The sequence below is a fragment of the Pollicipes pollicipes genome, unplaced genomic scaffold (genome assembly GCF_011947565.3).
Source record: "Pollicipes pollicipes isolate AB1234 unplaced genomic scaffold, Ppol_2.1 Scaffold_4740;HRSCAF=5597_pilon_pilon_pilon, whole genome shotgun sequence".
Lineage (NCBI taxonomy): Eukaryota > Metazoa > Arthropoda > Thecostraca > Pollicipedomorpha > Pollicipedidae > Pollicipes > Pollicipes pollicipes.
The window spans coordinates 43,096,486-43,116,355 of NW_023596545.1; the positions used below are offsets into that span (position 1 = coordinate 43,096,486).

At 52.1% G+C, this 19,870-nt stretch overlaps 1 protein-coding gene across 1 annotated transcript in view; it reads right to left on the bottom strand.

Annotated features, from left to right (window-relative positions):
- The window catches only part of vib (phosphatidylinositol transfer protein vib), a gene marked incomplete in the record, with an annotated part of 12,365 nt that extends 4,182 nt beyond the window's left edge, over positions 1-8,183 (bottom strand). The window contains 4 exon segments of the mRNA XM_037221698.1: positions 126-225; positions 530-693; positions 3,963-3,993; positions 8,073-8,183. Of these exon segments, the coding sequence (XP_037077593.1) occupies positions 126-225; positions 530-693; positions 3,963-3,993; positions 8,073-8,089 (312 nt within the window).
- Positions 8,184-19,870: the final 11,687 nt, after the last annotated feature.

A 19,870-nucleotide genomic window follows, 5' to 3' on the forward strand; every position in this document is an offset into this window, starting at 1 on the left:
AGCCCATGTTCAGACAGCGCGAGATGACTTCTGTTCGCCGTGCTGGTGCACCCCCGGCCCCCGCCTCTCGTGAGCCGGCACCGGCGGCGGACCGTCCACCGGCACCGGCGGCGCGCAGTACTCACGGTCAGCACCGTTTTGCAGTACGGGTACGCGTTCCAGGCCTCCTCGTGTATCTCGAGCGACCCTTTGGGCGCTAGGAGCCGTATAAAGCTGGGGACTTTGCTGCGAGCGGAAGACACCATTGAAACACACAGCACTGGCGTGTCAATCAGAGTGCAGAACAATGTCCTGCACTTTCCGCACGCCATTCACTTTCATGAGCATTATTGAGGGCATTGAAATGTCTGGTAAAACTGAAGAAAGCATTGCTTCCTACGAATGTGTCGCCACATATGTACACAAAACGTTAAATATAGTATTTAACCTAGTCCAAATAGTACCTTACACTTGCCACAAAACAGAAAAGTGCATTTTACCAAAACTACATATAAGGGTTAAAACAGAATAATTCTAGAACGAAACTTACCTAGCTAGGTGGTAAATTTTGTACGTATATTGTCCTTTTGTAAACTTGCCACCTAACAGTGGCACATTGTCATAAGGTTCATTTTTCAATACTTCTATGCCTTCTCCGCCACCTGTTTCATTTTTGCTTGCTTGCGCGACTGAATACAGTTGACCCACTTGATACTGGAAGCACAGCAGAGCGTCCACGTCAATAACTTACACTGGCATCACCATCCCCATCACCGCACGCAAACGCACCCATGGCTATCATGGACCTTGGTGTTGCGGGATGTATTTCATTGTTATAATTGATGAGCTGACTTCAGCGCTGGCTCTGAACAGCAGCGCGCCTGGTATACAGCAGAAGCTTCTCACGAAAACCCAGCTAAGACCTGACTGAAAACCAGCCGAGGCAGCGACGTACCGTACATCAGATGGCCGGCGCATCGCCCGGCTGGGATTGCCACACTGCCGAGGCAGCGACGTACCGTACATCAGATGGCCGGCTGGATTGCCACACTGCCGAGGCAGCGACGTACCGTACATCAGATGGCCGGCGCACCGCCCGGCTGGGATTGCCACACTGCCGAGGCAGCGACGTACCGTACATCAGATGGCCGGTGCACCGCCCGGCTGGGATTGCCACACTGCCGAGGCAGCGACGTACCGTACATCAGATGGCCGGTGCACCGCCCGGCTGGGATTGCCACGTCACTACGGTGAAGCCATGTGGGTGTGTCCATCAGGACGGTTCACTTAATACCTTTTGTAAGGAGGTGCCTAGGAGGGACTTTTTCCGTTCCTTAGTTTATTTATCCACAGTTGCTAAGATCCCGGGCCGTTATCCACATAGTGCATGGGTCAGAGCGTTTCGAGAAAACCGTTCGCACGCTTTTAAACGTTAAAGCCTCCGTTGTCGCAGGAACGCACAGGAAGCAACACGACTTCTTCATTGTAAATGACCTGTTGGAGCGGTCTCACAGCAGCAATTATTGGTTTGTGTCTGTGTGTGCGTGGGCGCGTGTATACGTATACGTTTCCATATGTCCGTGTGCGTTTTAGTATGCGCGTATGTGTATGCCCATGTGTCTAAATACAGGATGCTACGTGACCGCCCCAATCCACCTCTGAATGTAGGGACATGCTTCTAGGTCGTGACATGTCATATATTTATGGTGTGTTTGAGACGTTGCCGCCAGCATTCATACATCAGGCCAGGAAATACTAAAACATTTAGGGGAAGTGCATATTCAACATTTCTGGGGCAGAAACTTGGTGGCGAGGAGCTGATGACGGGCGCCTCATTCTCCGAATTTATTCCCGCGGATCCCTGCTAGCAAACGTTTCAAGACCAATGTCTGAAACGCCTCTGGAAAATCCGCTTGCGCACGGCTTACAGCAAGCTGCAGCTCCACCCGCCCGTTCCCACTGCCAAAGGAAACAGACGCACCAGCGGAAAGAGACAAACCTTTGGTTCCGCAGCCACCCGTCAAAACAAACCAGACGGACCTTTGGCTCCGCGGCCACCGGTCAAAACAAACCAGAGCTCAACTTCACGCACAGCAACAAGCCTTCCAAAACAGCTTGGTTTTCAAAGGCGTGCTAACAATTATAAGACTCCGAGAACCACGTCCGCGGCGGTGCACGTCATACATCTGCACGTCGCGGTGTCCGAGAAAGCTTTGTTTTCAACGGCGTGCTAACAAATATGAGATTCGGCAACCACATCCGTGGCGGTGCACGTCATACATCTGCACGTCGTGGTGTGTCAGCGAGGATGAGCGTCGTAGTGTCCGTCGCACGCCCTCGCGGATATGGCTGCGGGGCTCTCGTTATAACCGCTGCCGGTGCACGTCATACATATATACGTCGTGGTGTATCAGCGAGGATGTGCGCCGTAGTGTCCGTCGCACGCCCTCGCAGATATGGCTGCGGGGCTCTCGTTATAACCGCTGCCGGTGCACGTCATACATCTGTGCGTCGTGGTGTATCAGCGAGGATGTGCGTCGTAGTGTCCATCGCACGCCCTCGCAGATATGGCTGCGGGGCTCTCGTTATAACCGCTGTCGGTGCACGTCATACATCTGTACGTCGTGGCGTGTCAGCGAGGATGTGCGTCGTAGTGTCCGTCGCACAACCCTCGCGGATATGGCTGCGGGGCTCTCGTTATAACCGCCAGCACACCTTTGACAAGGAACGCGACAACTAGTAGCATACATTCCATATGCTAAACTCTAAATGTGAAACGCCTTGTAGCCGGGTGGGTAGCTGAGCCCGGTTCAATTTGCGGATGCCAGAGAAGCCACAGTTGCTTGTCCGACCGGGTGCGACTCCTTCCCTTGGTAGGAATAATTTGTGGCAGCCGCAGCCCACTTCAAGCGACAAGTCAGTTAATTTGCCAGAGCGCGTTAAACACACCAGTCCTGGAACATTTTCCATCAAGGACCTGCACCAAGGAAATTGTAATCTCATTACTAATCACAGACTTTCTATCCGTTTAACGTTAAGTACGCGCTTCCCTTGAAAATCTGAGGTTTTATTCGCGGTCTCATTGTGCTTAATGAACTGGCCAATATTCTGCGATAGGTGGTTATGGATATCAAACACACTTTAGACAGCATGTGACATGGTCTGGAGGAACTTCACTTTCGGTGGTGTAACAGCCTTGTTTATGTTTAGTCCCACGCGCAGATACGCACAAACGTACGCACCAACACACGCACACGCACGCATGTAAACGCATGCGTGAACACAAATTCCATGCGCACCAGTGAGTGTTGTCTTCAGACCGCTCGGGCCGCAATGTAGTTACAATGAGGGTGTAGCGGTTGGCTTCCCGTAAATGTTGCCTTCAAATGAAGGCTTCCACGCTAAAATGGGGAAAATGGTTTTCTTGAAGCGCTCTGTGCTTCATGGATTTCGTAGACAATGACCATGAAATATTAACTATTGTTCACAAAATACACCAAGGAACAGAAATGAACCTTTGCTGACGATCCTCTAGGCATAAGTGTTTTACTGCCCTGGTATCCTTGCACGAGAGTGATCAGTGTCATATACTGCAGCGCCGTATCACAGCGTGGCGTGACGGTACCCGCCCTGACGGCAGCGGTGGCCAGTGCAGGTCTGAGTGCGGTCCGACGGGTCACAGGGCACCACCGGTCACACGCGCCGGTCTGTGCTATCATGACGCTGGCGTCGCCCAGGCCGTCGGCAGAGAACATGTGAGGTGTGACGTCACCCACTGACGTCACAGTGTGGCACGACGGTACCCGCCCTAACGGCAGCGCTGGTGGCCAGTGCAGGTCTGAGTGCGGTCCGACGGGTCACAGGGCACCACCGGTCACGCCGGTCTGTGCTTATCATGACGCTGGCGTCGCCCAGGCCGTCGGCAGAGAACATGTGAGGAGTGACGTCACCAGCTGACGTCACTGAGGCAGGACGGCACGTACCTCCTCCACCGTCAGAGGCAGCACAACGCGGCTGAAACGGAAAGCGCGCGGTCACACACGACCGGCAGTTGCCCGCACACCGGCGGCTGATTACCGCCGATGAGGGTGTCCACAGCGGGGGTCTGAAGCTGGGGTGATTGAGATCAAGGTGCATCTGAACCGGCCCTGCCAGGCAGGCCCGGAGGACGTCCCCAGACCAGAACCACCGCGCTAAGGGGGCCCCCAAACGCCATGACAAACCCATTGCCGCTTGTCTTGCAAGTGACAACGCTCACAAACTAACGTTGTGCATTATTCACGATACTCGCCATTCGCTATCCTGTGAAGACAAAACACCGCCAAGCAGCTCAACACTTATCATACCGTTGGAGTTATTTAATGATACCGTCAACTGCTGTCACACAACGTCGTTGTCTTCTACGCCGATGACCCTCTCGCCCCCCGATTCTCGCGATAAAAGTATTGGCCCGCAAAAGACTTGACAACTGCACACAACACACATCTGACGGGCAGACTATCTCATCTTGCCTATCTCACCAAGCTAACATTCAACACGAGTGAATTCCCCCCCCCCCCCCCCCCGCGACAGCCGGCAAAGTTGGCACGCCCAGGATACTCTGTTCGCAAACACCACGTGATCGCAGCCGCGAGGAGCCTACCTCCTGCACGGCTGCGCCGCAGCGGCCAGCGGTCCCTACCGTGCCGCCGGGCACTGCTGTTACTGGGAATGGACTTCAAGCACGGGTTCTAAATCCAGCTGGTTTCCATGGGGACGCGGGAAAACGCGCGACTGATTCATGACGCAACAGACAGTGCAGCGCTGAGTTGTGCGGGGCGTCCTGCACTGGCAAAGGCCGTCGCTGTGGCTGAAATGCCCGGCAACTGCCTACCACATGGCGTCGTGAATGTCAGAGTTGAACGGAGAGATCTAATCGGATAACGAACTACCCCGAGATAGCAAACATCTGAGTCAGGCATAGAAGCCGCGTCTGTCTTGAAGACGTCGCCACGAACCCTCCCCGTGTTAGAATGTTCTCCTACCTCTCCTGCTCCAGACACAACTCTCTAATATAAGACTTCCATATACATGAACAAGAACCTTCCCCTTACCTAAACGGCACGGGCGGGTGCGCACCTACTATGGAAGCTATAGAGTCTACATAATAAATAACATTACAAATAATCTATATTCCACCGATATGCAACCCAAGCCAGGCCAACGAGGCTCCACCACTCACAAGCAGTATGTGAGATATCGCTGATCCATATTGATGTGATATTGCTACTGGGGCATGTTACGTGACTGGCTCGGATTACGATGTATGTTAGCTGCCACCCCAGTTTTGCGCCGTCCCACCGCCACCGCCAGTCGTCCAATAAAGAAGACAAATCGACATCTGCCCCACTCGCATTGTGTGAATTATAGCTCAAACCCGCGACCAGAGCCCGGGTCGAAAATTGCGGCTACGGCAACGGACGAGAAACACGGGCATTCAGCCCTTATCCACGCAACGCCCGCGAACGTCCATTTCCGTTCGACGGCGACATCGCCTTAGCCTTCAAAGCCCCGACAGTTGAGTCGTAGCCAAGGAAAGATCAAGCGCGCATCATCCGCGACGCACAGCCGCCTTCACCGTGGCGGTGGTCGTGAAACGGTGACGTCACAAGAGACTGAAGGGCGAGATTCCCGGCGCTTTTCGGTCCAGTCAGTTCCTGCAGACGCCCGCGCCAATGCCGTCCGTGGCTGTGACGTCACACATCGTGATTCGTGTGCAGCAGGACACCGTTCATTAACGGTGCCAGACGGTTCGGGCTCTGGACTGGGCCTGGCCGGCTCTCAGCACGGCTGGCGCCGCAATCGGTCCCCGCTTTCGCAACTGCCAGCTGGCCACCGGCAATTGCCAGGCGCCCGGGTCGCGCGGCGCTCGCAGGCGGCGCGCCAGTGCGCGTGTTTATCGTTATCTTGCTTGTTGAATTGACAAGGACGCGTGGCCGGCCAGCAACGTGTTCTGCGATGCGCTGCACACGGACGCTACAACGGTGTGATGTCATTCATTTCCGTGTCGTCACGCGTGACGTCATTTCCGTGTTGCCATGCATGACATCATTTCATGAATGTTTTCATAAGGATATGAAATATTCAGAAATCTGCCTGAGATCTGAAATATTCTGAGCAGGAGCATTCTTTTATAGGTGCTTGATGTTAGTGCTTTGATGCTGATGTGCCAGAGCTATTTACGTTGGTGGATGCTGATGTTTTCTTATGTGCTTCATATGCTGCTTGATATTGGCTTGCTCTTTAGGTGTTACTCAGGGATAGGAGCATTGCAAGGGTGCTTGCCACCATGTAGTAACCAACTCCTAATCCACCCTTTCCTATAAATGCTTTCTAATATGGTCCAAAACTGAGACTTGATCTTGGCTTCAAAATGGAAGTGAGACATCATTGTGTAAAATGTGAAGCCTCTATTATTTGGGCATTATCTCATGAGGCATGCCAATCTTCAATTTTTCACAAATATCAACATATAAATATTGAATAATATAGATAGACAGAGCATATTGGCAAAGAATATGGCTGCCAAAAAGGGTAGGAAGATTATTCATATTACGCAATAATGCAATGGAAGATAAGACATATAAAGAACAAAAACTATGACCTAATTGACACTTCACTATGATTATACTGCACATCACTTTTCTTTGAACAGAACATGGTTAAAATGCACTCTACAACAGCCAAGCTAGGGAGTTGCTGCCAAACTGTAAAACTGTAACTGTAAAACAAACAAACACTGTCAAACATATCACACTCCTGGCCCACACAAACTGACAGGCAAATCAGTAAAGATGCTATGCCACATAGCTAAAAAAAGTATGCAGTTCCAAAGCTATTTTAGCACTAAATGGGGCCAGGCACACAAAACTGTTGTTGTAGCAGCATGCATTGCTGGGGCAAGTCCCAAGTTACCAATGACCCTGGGCTATCAGACATTTGGTTTATGTCAAGTTTTTTCTCATCATTATTTGTGATTTTCAAGGATATCCTGAAGTTTAGAAAACATAGCAGTGGCTCTTTAGTCAGCATCTGAGCAGTTCATGACAATCTAACTTTGGCAAAACATTTGAACACCTAATATTGATTGGGACTACCCACAGGACTTCCCCACATTCGTAGTGTAAAAGCTGGTCCAAGTTCACCCTCCTTTATCTTTGAAAATTACTGAAAGCCACCCTTTATACTCCAGTCCTCTGACAGGCTTATACTCCAACATGAGCTTGTGTGCAAACCATGGCAGATTTTGACGAGATTTCATTGGTGGTGGCCTATGCACAGGTGGGCATAACCATACATAGCTTCCAATTTGGGACAGTTTATCAAATAAAGGGGCAGTAATCACTGATACAGATTACTGAGAGCATCATAATGTTCTCAAGTGATGCACAAGTTGGTAATATGCACAGAGAATGATCAAATATGATGGTAAACCATGATTTCATGTGCAAATAAAATCTGCCCCAAAATGAGCCAGTTCACTTATCATGTTTGTGAGCATAATTCTCTTTGCCTCAAAGATCTTGTTAGCATGTTTTTTGTGGTTTGCAGACTGGAACATGGACCATGGATAAGGTCACCAAAAGTGGCAATGGCTAGTGTAACCTTCATTTGGCAAGTTACACAACAGGCAGGTTCGGATGGCAGTGCAGAAGTCTAAATATTACTAATGTATTTTCAAAATAGAAAACAACCTTAGTTTGAGAACCCACAATTCTTTTTGTAGCAGAAATTATCAACATAAAAATATTGTGACTAGTTCAGCCTGGAAGATGTGTGCCATAGATGTCACATGCACTCCACATGGCTATCATCCAACACATAAACACATCCACATACATATAAGATCATTTAATTCAGTTCTTGGGTCGTCTTATTCATACAACTCCCATGACAAAACATGGATGTAATCAAGTACAATCCAGATGGACATCATTTTGTGCGAGACATTAAGGACAGTCCTCTTTGTCCTATTTTTACCATGCACAACAATTACAGTCAAAACATCACAACGCGGGTCATCACCGAACACAGCAAACAAAAAAACAACTTACTATTCTTTGATTAACATCCCAGCTGTTTCCTGGATGGAAAATTGGCCACACACCACCAGAGATCGCTGCCACTTCCTCCCCGCAGTACCACGACGACCGCACCGCGCCGGAATTGCCCTAAACGCCCTCCGAATGCGTGCGAATGACTCAGTAATTGAATATCATCAATGACGTCACCAAAGTCCTGAAAAACCCTGAAATGACGTCATCGTAACGTCTTCGTGTTCTGTGTGAGGTGGCAAATGCAGAACTACTTTTCTATTCTAACCCCCTCCCCCCCCTGTCCCTCTCCATTCGTTTTCTCCGCCGTGGCTTGCGTGAACCATTAAAGTTGTCTCTCAGGGAACTGCATGGTTTGGCAGTGTACAAGGAATTCTTCTCACCGCCTGATGTCCGATGAAAAGAAACTTATCTTTCTGTACCTTATGGTGATCGAAAAAGGCCACAAAGCCCGTCTGTCCCAGTTTCGTCACTCTCCCGTTTCGGTAACCAGTCTCAAATTAAGGATAGTCTCAGTGTGGAGCGTTATGTATGATGTCAGCCCAGTGCGTATCAAGCCTAGACCTGAACTGTTCAACTGAGGTTGGCGATGCGACCGGGTGTGGAAGAGCGTTCCATTCGTTGACGACCCGCGTGCTGAACGAGTTACGACGAACTAGAGTCCTAGCCTGCGGTTTTCTTAGCTTCCATTGGTGTCTGTTTGTCACCTCCGAGTCGTGTCTTGTCAAACTCCTCTCCCAACAGCGACACATCCCCGTGAAACAGCTGATAAACTGTAACCATGCCTCCCCCGCGACAACGATAGTACAGCGAGCGCAGTTGGGGGAGTCTGAGCCTCTCAGGGCATGGCCGGTGCCTCACTTCACGGACAAGACGCGTAGGTCGTCGCTGAACCCGCGCCAGCCGCTCCTGGTCCAGTCTGCCGAAGGGGCCCCAGATGACATTGTCGTACTCCGAGTACGGGCGTACTAAGATCTCGAATGGCAGCGTGTGAACATCGATGTTGGCAAACGATCGCCTCACGACCGTCAGCATTCAGTTGGCCTTCGAGATCGCCTCCGCCGTCTGCACGTGAAGCTAGGGCCTTTAATCCACGAGATCCCGATGTCCTTCTCGGTGGGCTCGACGCGATTTCGGCACCGTCCGAGAAGCAGGTCAGTCTCATATTGCAGTTCGCGATATGGATGACCTTGCACTATGTTGCATTAAATGTGAGCAGTCACCCCTTTGACCACTTGGCCAGGGCGTTGAGATCGACCTGTACAGGTGACACAGTCGGGGGCCTTTGGACACGATAGTAGATCTCGGTGTCATCCAGTAGCACAGGCCGGGGGACACAGGGGGCACGTGCCTCCCCCTTAGGTTCCGAGGGGTCTTTGTGGCCCCTCGGAACCTACGATTATGGGCCGATTTGAGGGCTCGAAGGGTCCGAAAAGTCAGCCAGAGGATCTCATTCAGGGACCCCTGCCCGTAGGGCGGGGCACTCAAATGGCAGCCAGAGAGCTCTGCGCTGATCAGGAGCCCACTGAGTCGATAAGGACCTATATTTCGGTCAGACGCCACCAGTAGCGTACAGTCGGCCCCGTGGCGGCCTAAGGGCCCATTTCCCAAGCAGGGGAAGGCTGGAGCCAGCGATTTGCATTTCTCGGGGTGCCATAGCGCCTAACAGGGGCCCTGTGTTGTCAGGGGGCCCCGGGTCGGCCGGAGGCAGTGTGAGGAGGCCCGGGGAGCCTAGAGGGCCCATCCGATCCGACAATCGAAGGCCCGATTGGAGGGTTCAAGGGCATAAAGGGATGGTCGGAGTCTCATTCGGAGGCCCAGACCTGCGAAGACGGACCCTCAAATAACGGTCAAAGAGCCCCTTGTGCCGATCAGGGATCCTTGAGTCGAAATGGCCCCATATGTTGGTCAGGTACCGCCGTACCACAAAGTCGACTCCGTGTCGGTATTGGCCTGAGGACCCACTTCCCAATCAGCTTTTAAGCCGGAACCAGTGATTCACACTGGTCGGGGGCCTTGTCAGAGCCTGGTCTGTCAGGGGCCTACAGAGCCCAACAGAGAGCCCTGTGCCCACACGGTTCCCGAGCCGACCAAGGGAAGTATTCGATGAGGCCCAAAGAGGGAACCGGGCAACCCACCGGAACCGCTATCAAAGGCCCGTATGGAAGGCATAAGGGCCGGAAGGACTGGCTGAAGGTCACATAAAGAATCACGGCCCGGAGGGCCATGACCTGAAATATCAGTCAGTGGTCCTCTTGCACCGTTTTAGGAACCACTGAGACAATGCGGGCGCCTTAGTCGGTCAGAGACCACTATCACCGAACAGTCGGCTCCATGTCCGCTGAGCCATTGAGAACCATTTCTCAAGTAGAAACGAGGCCAGGGCCCGCGATTTGCAATGTTTGGAGTCCATGGCACAAGGGGGGGGGGGGTCCTGTGTCGTTTAGGGGTCACAGTGCCAAACAGGGGTCCTGTGGCGGCAAGTAGCCCCGGGTCGGAGTGGTGTTTGAGGTGGCCCGAAGAGGGGTCGAAGGGTCTCTCGAGACCAAAGATCAAGGGCCCGATGGGATGACTAAAGGGTTTGAAGGGCTGGCTGTAGGTCGCATTAAGGACCCCCGCCCAAAGGGCTATGATCTCAAAAGTCAGTAAGATGATCTCTTGCACCGATGGAGACCGCTGAGACAGAGCGTCCCTCTAGCGGCCAGAGATCATGAACAACGAACAATGAGCTCCGGGCTGGTCTGAGCTCTGGGGGCTCATTTCCCAAGCAGGGACAAGGCCATGCCCGCAATTTACATCGGTCGGGCTCCTGTATCGTTCAGGGGCCCGCAGTGCCTAACAGCGCATTCATTCTGTGACAACAAGGAGTCTCGAATCGGTCGGGGGAAGGTTTATTCAACAGCGACGGGGACGGAAGCCCAATGACAGACGGTCTCTTGCGTTGGTGGGGGCCCTTTGACAGTTAAAGGAAACAAGAACTTATGATGAGTGCATTGATGTAATGGAAGAGTCCTGTGCCAGTCAGGGCCCCCAACGCCGGACGGTGGGCCCTCCATCCCTTTTCTAGCAGGGGCCCGTTAAGCCCAACCCCAGCCAGCGTTCCCAAATGTGACCTACATGGGCTAAACGTGGGGCAACTGGGCTACTGTGGGCATGGGCTGCAAGTGGGCTTTCAACTGGGCTCCAGCTGGGTCCCACATGAGGCGCCCACATCCTTTCATATTTTCGCACGCACCAGAACTGTTGGTGCCTTATGCTGCCCCGTCGAAATTTATCACGTCAAAAACAACCCACGACGAGAAAGTGTTTGCTTTGGTGGGATCCATATGGGCCATATGCGGGCAAGCGGGCCTATGTCAACATGGGCTGTAGGTGGGCTTGTATCTAAGCTGAATCTGGGGCCAGATAGGGTGCTCATTCATCACAAGCGCAATAAAGTTGCCACACACGTAGTATTGATGTGTATGCCAATTGTTTTTATTGTTTTGAGGCTTTACCATGTCATGTACAATTATTTTGCAACATGGGGCAGCTGGCTGGATTGAGGTCCGTATGGGCCGGCTAAGCATGGGCTAGCTGGGCTTACGTCCATGTAGGTTGCAGAAGGGCTGGTCTTTGGGCTGCATGTCGGACCCAGATTGGCTGCCCATATGCTGACATATATCATACAAGTGCATTAATTTTTGTACTTTGCTCTCCATGGTTGGATATTTCTTACAGTCTACTACTAGTCTGCTAATCTTACAGTCTGCAACTAGTCTGCAGCAAGGCTGAGCGGAGTGGATTCAGATCCAAACTGACCGCAGATGGGCAGCTGGCCACATGCCAGCATGGGGTGCGGGCGGCCTGATGCCTAAGCCCCAACTGGGACCCAGTTTTGTTGCCCGTATGCTACCCTCTTGACTATGTACGAAATAATTTTTGTGCCGTGTACTTCCTGGTTCGGTTTTGCCACAAATAATTTGCCGTCTTACCATACAAATAAGAAGGACAGCTGGCTTGGATCTCATACGCTTGGCCTGCGCGTGAGCAAGCTTGACTCCGTCATCATCGACCGATTCGCTGTCATGTCACTTGAGGCAGTTAGTCTAGCCACTTAATAAGGACACCCGAAATTACCCTGTTGAAAGTTTGTGCGCTAGGGGCATGGAGTGAGCCCTCTTTTCATCTTTCACTGGTTGATGGATCATCGGTCGCATTCGGAGATCGCCGGGTAATTACGGGTGTCACACCGACTGGTCGCCCGCAGGGATCTCGTGGGGATCCGTGGGGAGCAAGGGTTCCGCATCCCTTCAGGGGCGCGGAGGTGCTGGTCAGCTGGTGGGCCGACACCACCGAGAGCATCGCTGACCACTGTTTTCTATAACCTTGGTCGAAGTTTCTGGCGGTTGCAGGCCACTGATCAGATGCAGTTCCTTTGAACCGCTTGGTATTCAAGGAACGCAGGCCCGGAAGGCCATGCTTAAACTTATCCGCAGCTTTAATGTCAGAAGTCTAACACGTGCGGCTCAACTCAATTATTTCGCTGTTTGCAAGCTAATGTCAGTCGAGTCACCGACCGGATGTAAGGACTTTCAGTACGTGGCGAGTTTTTGTCCGTCCATGGCATTGGTGGGCGGAATGGTGCGGTTGGCTATTCGGCCTTTGCAAGCCTTCGATTGGGCACTGTATCTGCTCGATGTAATAAGCCAGGAACCAGCGCCAGCAGCTCACAAAGGCTGCCTGGATCATTCCGTTGCTTACGATTTAGCTGTACCATCATGTTTTATGAGCTTACCGATACGTTTCTATGCAACGACATTTGTAAGCTAGGAGAGTATTTAGATACCTCATCGTATGGCGTCGTTTAAACTTCGCCCCAAAATTGCCGTTTTTCATGAAGGTGGGGGTGGTCGATGTGAACCCTGTCTTTACCAGCCTGCGGAAAATCCAGCGCGTTGGTCTCAACGAGATCTTGTGATTGGTAGCAAGTTTGATGTCTCTAGGCTCATATTTCACCCCACTAGAACAGATCAAATCTCATGCATGTAACTGTGAATCATATAACTGTGAATATAACTGTGAATCAATCATATAGCTGTCAATACATATAACTGTGGATCCATATGAAAGACTGCGATCCTAGACTGCACGACATGGACGTGTCGAAAAGCATTTATGGGTACTTCCTATGCGCCATGGTCCGAAGAAAGGAAAAGGGATGATAAGCCATAGCTTGAAGCGTTGGCCACTTCGAAGCTGTACGTCGCTCTAAAAGAGTGCTGGTGCATTATTATAGATTTAGAGCCAGACGTCCGACACTCTTTTGCAACCAAAAGCCATTCTTCAGCTCCTTCGTAGATGACGCTGAAACCATCACATTTCAAAAATGATCCGCGAAGTAAAAGAGTGAAAATATATGTCATCGGTTGCCACCGTCAAACGGCGGCCTTTATTTCATTTGTTGTATGCTTTTAATTCGTCGTACTCACGTACCATCCGGACCCACTAGAAATAAGCAGTGCTGCATTTTTGGTATACCGCTCTGCAGGACGGCAGCCAGGAGCGTCTCCACAAAAACGCTTGCAGTCTTCACAGAATTCATTCATGGTGTTATCTGCAACAGTCGATGTTCATCTCCCTGGCAACAAGATGGGGGGGGGGGGGGAAGGGGTACTTACACAAAATCGTCGCCCAACAATCCGTGATAATCGTTTTTCTCAAGCCCGTGCCGTTTTAGACGTGTTTATGTACAATCCCTCTTCGCGTGGCTTTTATTTAGTTGTGCATTACCTTATCTACGCTATTTACATTTCTGGAGCAATATACGACCCATTAAAGCTGCAGAAGTTGCCCAGCGCAGCTGTGGGCGTGGCGCGCGGCGTATCTATCCGCCGCGGGTCACGTGGTCTTTTTTTAGTGCAAGTAGGTGAATCTTACGACATGTGTATTTTTGCGATCCTGGCGCCAGGATTGAATAGCTAAACTTCAGGCGCGGCGCGCGGTGCATATTAAAGCCACGGGTCACATGCGGTTTTTTGTAATGTGCGAGTACCGGTTTTTGTTTGTTACGTTTGGCCCGGGTGCTCGTTCCGAAACATGCGAGCCAGGAAGATCAATAGGTGACGGTCCTTAAAAAACATCGGCCTCATCGGAGTACGGGGCACCTTCAGACAGTATATGGGAACGTTCAGGCAGTGAGACGGGCACGGTGGTGGGAGCCCTATCGGCCTGGCGCGTCCACGGCCGGACACTCAGCACCTCCACCTCTCTACCATGTAAGCCCGGTGGAGCAATCACCAACCTTTCGGCGATTCTCGAGGTCCACGACCCTTTTCTCTCTTTTTTAGGCATCTTAAGAAAATGCGTTCCGTGGTTTTTTAGATTACGTACTCGCACATTATTCTTAAGCTATCATATACCGCGTGCGATTTCGTGTTTACATTCTGCTGTCTCCAAACATTATGCAATGTCTCGATAGGGTGCGATCTTTGATGTTTAATTGCGCGTCCACCAAGTGACTGTTAGTTTTATCTGCTGTAGGTTGCGGTATGACATTACTGATGTCCGATAGTTTCCATGAGATGACGGCTGGCAATGAGCATCGAGCAGTAGAGCGGATAATCCGGAGGGTTGATCCTTACCCGCTCACGCCATCAAACGGGGCTGCTCGCCGGAGCATAGTCATGGTATATTATGTAAACACATCGAGCACAATATGGTCGATAGCGAACACTGACGAGAATTTGGTGGTCATTTCATAATAGTGCTAATGTGTTCGTGAATTACCTAGAAGCGTTTATTTCAGCGCAACAGTCAATGGCCTGTTCACTTTCAGAACGACTCAAACAGCGATACATGAGAGTATGTGCATGCACCGTTCTCGTTCGGGGGGGGGGGGGGGGGTATTTGGCGATATTCCACTGTTAGTATATAGAGTAGTACTAATTAGTATCTTAGGATGATCAATGCACGAGCCTGACGTAGCATCAGTGGAAAGCTATGTACCCTGGGCCTTAGCACAACGGAGACAACGTGTTAACGAGCAAACGGGCCGTCGCTGCCGGCGCGGCGGCGGCGGCTCTGCGAGGGTGTGAGCGGCCCCTCTGTCGATTGGTTCCCACCATCTGGAGCCCATAAACCCACGTGGGTTTATGGGGACACGCGGGCGGGGACGCACGGTCCCTGCCGAGCAGTCCACGTTCAGGCTCCGACGACGCGGCTCGACGCGAGCCTAGTCCACGCTCAGGCTCCGACGGCGCGGTTCGACGCGAGCCTAGTCCACGTTCAGACTCCGCCGGCGCGGCTCGACGCGAGGCGCGACAGCGTTTACGACGACGACGACGACAACTTCGGAGTGTGCGACGCCGCCCTTCCATCCCCTCTCTTCATTTGCCTTGCAACTCTTTGGCTAATGGAGACTCTTCCTTTTCAACGTCTGTTTTCGTCTCAAGTCGATGGTCCTCCGGAAAACTAACGAACTTTTTCGCACGAACACAATGTATTGACCGCATCATATGCTTGCGGTGCTCGGGCTGTGGCTATTGATATTATGCTCCGCAGCCAGGTTCACATTATAGTCAAATTATCTCGCGTAGTTCATATAGTGTCTACGGCTTGGGGCGACTGAATTTTCCACTAGTGCAATGAAAGGCTTTTTGTCCGCACGGGCTAAATGTGTCACAGATGCTTTGTGTTATGACTCGCGGGGAGCAATACAGAAAGTCCTACGTGGTACGTGGGCAGTTGTCTAGCCGTGGGTTGGAAGGTCCCACTCCCTACAGAAATTAGGGAGTCGGCTGTTGATCGACCTCTCCCCGACTCACAGATGAGGTGGAACGCATTTTTGCGCGTCGCTAGCCGCTAGTGGAATAGCAGTCGCACGTGTAGGGTACCGTTGATGGTTTCGCGACTCGCAGAACGTGAGACTCACTTTTCGGCTGCTTTCTTGTGACCCCAGAAGGCGGAAGGCGACAAAGGACGTTGAGTTGTCTGAAAAGTTCGCTGATTTTTTCTGTCGGTGGATTGACACGCGGCCACAGAAATGACCGCGTGTCAATCCAACAACAGAAAAATAAGATGACCATGAGTAACTGAACCTGAGCAGTGACAGCGAATTCAGCCAGTGAGGGTATCGTTGCTAGAATTATTACTGTGACTCCAAAAGGCGACGTTCGCACCTCTGAGCCGATGAGGGATTCCAACGTGCCGATGAAGATTCCCGCAACTGAGGATAATGAGCCGATGTGGGATGCCAGCATGCCGATGAGGTGTTCCGGCATTATTCTGTGACGAGAGAAGGTGGGGGCTACGTGGTGATGCCGCGGTGAGCCTCGCACCAGGTGGCAGCTATTTACTGGGGATAAGTTCCGAGGAATGCGTGGTGTATGGCTGTGAGGTTCCGCTCATAACTGAGGGGGTCCGATCGCTGCACATAACCTGCACAGACTGTGTGTAACGATCACTCCATAGGCCTCTTTTTATTATGACCGGCGACAAACACGCATGAGATGGTGAGAATGTATGAATACTAGTTGCCGAATCCCAGTAAAGTGACGTTTACTGCCCATTTTAGGACGAAAGCATCTGTTTCGTAGAAGCTCTCGTAATGTCCGTGGGCCAATGTTTTCGCCACCGTTAGAAGTCGCCCCAGTTCGTCAGTTTTTGGCAGGGAATTGCCTCCATGTTAACTACCTGCTAATCAATACAGTGGGCCAATCAACCAACAGCCGCCATTAGCAATGATATGCATAATTATTCCTGGCAAATATGATTATTGCCGGTAGACATGTTACTCCCACGGGGCTCATCCCTTGTTTCCTTTCGCGAGCTTGATTATTAGTGAGTACAGCCACTACCTCTAGAAAAGTATCCATAACATGATGCATTACACAACGTCATGTGCGAGCACGTAACTTCAAAAAACATCCTGGAATTCTGAAGGACTATTGAGTCAGTCACGGCGTTTGTCGCTTTTATGAAAGCTGGGCTTTGGTAATCTTGTGATTGCCGTTTGGTGTCGGTGAAAATCCTATGGATGTTGTTGATGGTGCCGGTCACCTGAATGCTGTCCATGCCGCTGCGGCACCGCATGCGGAACATGTTGGGAAATGTAGGCGTGGCTCATCGTCACTCCCTCCAGTCGGCCCTTACTAGTGTCCAGAGTTGCTCGACTTCCGAGACGGTCATCCTCTTGCGTTTGCGGCAGTCTCCTTTGATGTGTCCCACTTGGCCGCAGTTCCGTCGGGGTCTCAACCGCGAGAGTGCTGAAGACGTCCTGGATCCTGGTGGTCTACCAGGGCCTGCCTCCGCGCGTAAAGACGCTTCCAGTTGTTCCAGTCGCTGCAGGATCTTTTGGGGAAACCCCTTGTCCTGAATGTCATGCTCATCCACCTGGCTTTGCCGACTGCGGTAACCGTCCTCGGAGAACGCACCAGAACACGCCTGGTTCGCTGCACGCCTGATGGATTCACACTCCAAGGGAGCGGCAAGCGCAAAGTGAACATCAATGGGCCTCACTTGCCTGTAGCAATCCGCATATTGACTTCCTTCAAGGCGTCGATACACTGGTCGCATGCAAATATCGCTCTGAAAGCTGCCTCCGCCGTGAGATGGGCGTAGTGGGCAAGCCGCTCGATATCCTGTGTCAGCATGGGTAGAAGCTCGCCATGCCCTCGGACCCTGGCTCTAAACTGAGCTCGAAACAGCTGATCTTGGTGCGCGGACCAAAGCACTGCTCTGAAGCTCCCGCGAGCGTCTGGCAACTCCTCTGGCTGTCGACTGGTAGATGGCCCAAGAGCTCGAGAGTTGCCCGTTCAGACTGGCCGACAGATACGCGGCTTTTTCAGCACCTTCCCACTGGTTGCTTTGACGCAATCACCTCAACGTGCTCCCGATAGCGGACCACGACACCGTGCCATCGAATTCCTGAGGCCTCACGCTCACCATTCACTCCGGCTGCGGCTCGGCTGAGGCGTGCTGCACAGCAGGAATGCCAACGGCTTCAGTGAGAATCTCCGCATTGGTCACAACCGATGAATCAGTTGCAGCTGGCAACCTGTCCTGGATGTCTTTCATCCAAACTAGCGTATCCTTTTCCATGGCCTCCAATTTTGCGATGAAGGTATCCAATTGGTCCTGCACGGTCTTCTTCAGATCCGCCATGTCTCCCGACAGGGCAGGTGCACTGCAATGCGCGGGTTCCGAAACCACCGTGCCAAACAGCAAGTGCTGAGCGGTGTACAAGAACAACAAAATAAGAGCAAACACAGATCCCAACCCTCTGACGCCAATGTTCTCCCAGACACCGCTCCAACTTACTCCATGCTATTCCTGGGACCGCTCCAACTCGCTTGCTCCAATCATACCGCTACAGGCACACTTTCATTCTAGTGTACCCAGCATCTCCCTAGGCAGCAACGCAGCGTATTGTCATTGATCCTCCAGTAGAACTTGGTGGGAGGACAGGATTGCGGCCCTCGGGGGGTGCCCCGAGGCGTCGGCGATAGATAAGGTAGCATACAAACCCTTTAGCCGTTTCCAGCGGCTCAAAGGGAGGACGGGGAGCATACAGAGCCCTTGCGTTGTCAGCCGGGAGCTATAACCCGACTGACTCCTCGTCCGCGCCCGTGCCCGACTTCGGCTCGGCCCCACCAAGGCCCGCCGCTGATTGGCCAGAGGTCGAGGCCACGACTGGCAATCTGTGCATGCTGGCTCATATTGTCATGGCTTAATTCGAAACTACTGCAGTTAAGCTGTGATATCAACCTGGATATCAACCCGACCCACCCGGTGCCCCTTCTTGGTCACAGGGGCGAGGGAGGTTGCCGAGAATGGGGGGGGGGGGGGGGCGGTACAGAGGTATTTGAGGCGTTTCTTTTCATGTGCTCCCGCAAGTCTGGCGCTGAATTGTTTCGGTTGTTGAGGAATGGACTCGGTCCCCCAACAACGCGATCGCTCCCTCGCCCATGTTTGGTCACATCGTCCCCGCCCCGGCGTCCTGGTTGCTTATGCCGGCGGCTGGTGGCCGGGGGCGTTTGGCCCGTTCAGGCACGCGGTTCGGGAAAGGCGGCTGCGTTCCCCAGCCAGGGAGGACGGCTCCTGGAAGTGTTTACGTTTGCACACTGGGTGGATCGGCGAGCGTGCGCTATGCGATATCATTTCCGTTTCGTGCATTGTGCTTTCGCGTGGCAGGATTCATTTCCATTGATTTCATGTGTTTGATACGATCGGTGCACTCGCAGAGCCGTGCCGTGTCGTGCAAGGTTCTGTGCCTCCAGTGATGGGCATGTGCAAAATCCCTCCAGTGATGTGCATCCCTCCTCAACCAGTGGCGTGCAAACTCCCTCCCTTAAAACTTCACTGAAATGAAGCTGGTTCCCGCCATTGCGCACAACGTCATATGAGGCTAATTATGTACAGGCAAGAAGTCTCCTTCCCCCAACCGTTCAGTGAGAACATCTTAGACGAGGCCCTGGACCTGCGGGGCTTCTATCGACAATACATTTGCGACATCTCATTGCCTATTTCTCCTAATGTGCTTGCAATATGCGAGCGCTGTGCTATTGGTGTTTTTCAGTTAACGTCACTTTTTGCGCGTTTTTCTGGCAGGATGAGGTCCGCTGTTGTAGATTTTGATGGCGGAGGGATGGGCATCAACTCCAGCCCTAGATTAGCTGGAGAAATGATCTGATGTTGAAATGCTGAACTGTTGCTGAGAACTGCGGCTGCTCTGCTCTGAAGGACTGCTTGGGGACTGCTCCTGGCCACCCGGAAGCGCTTTGTCTGACAGCAAGCTGGCATAGTAACCAGAGGCTTCC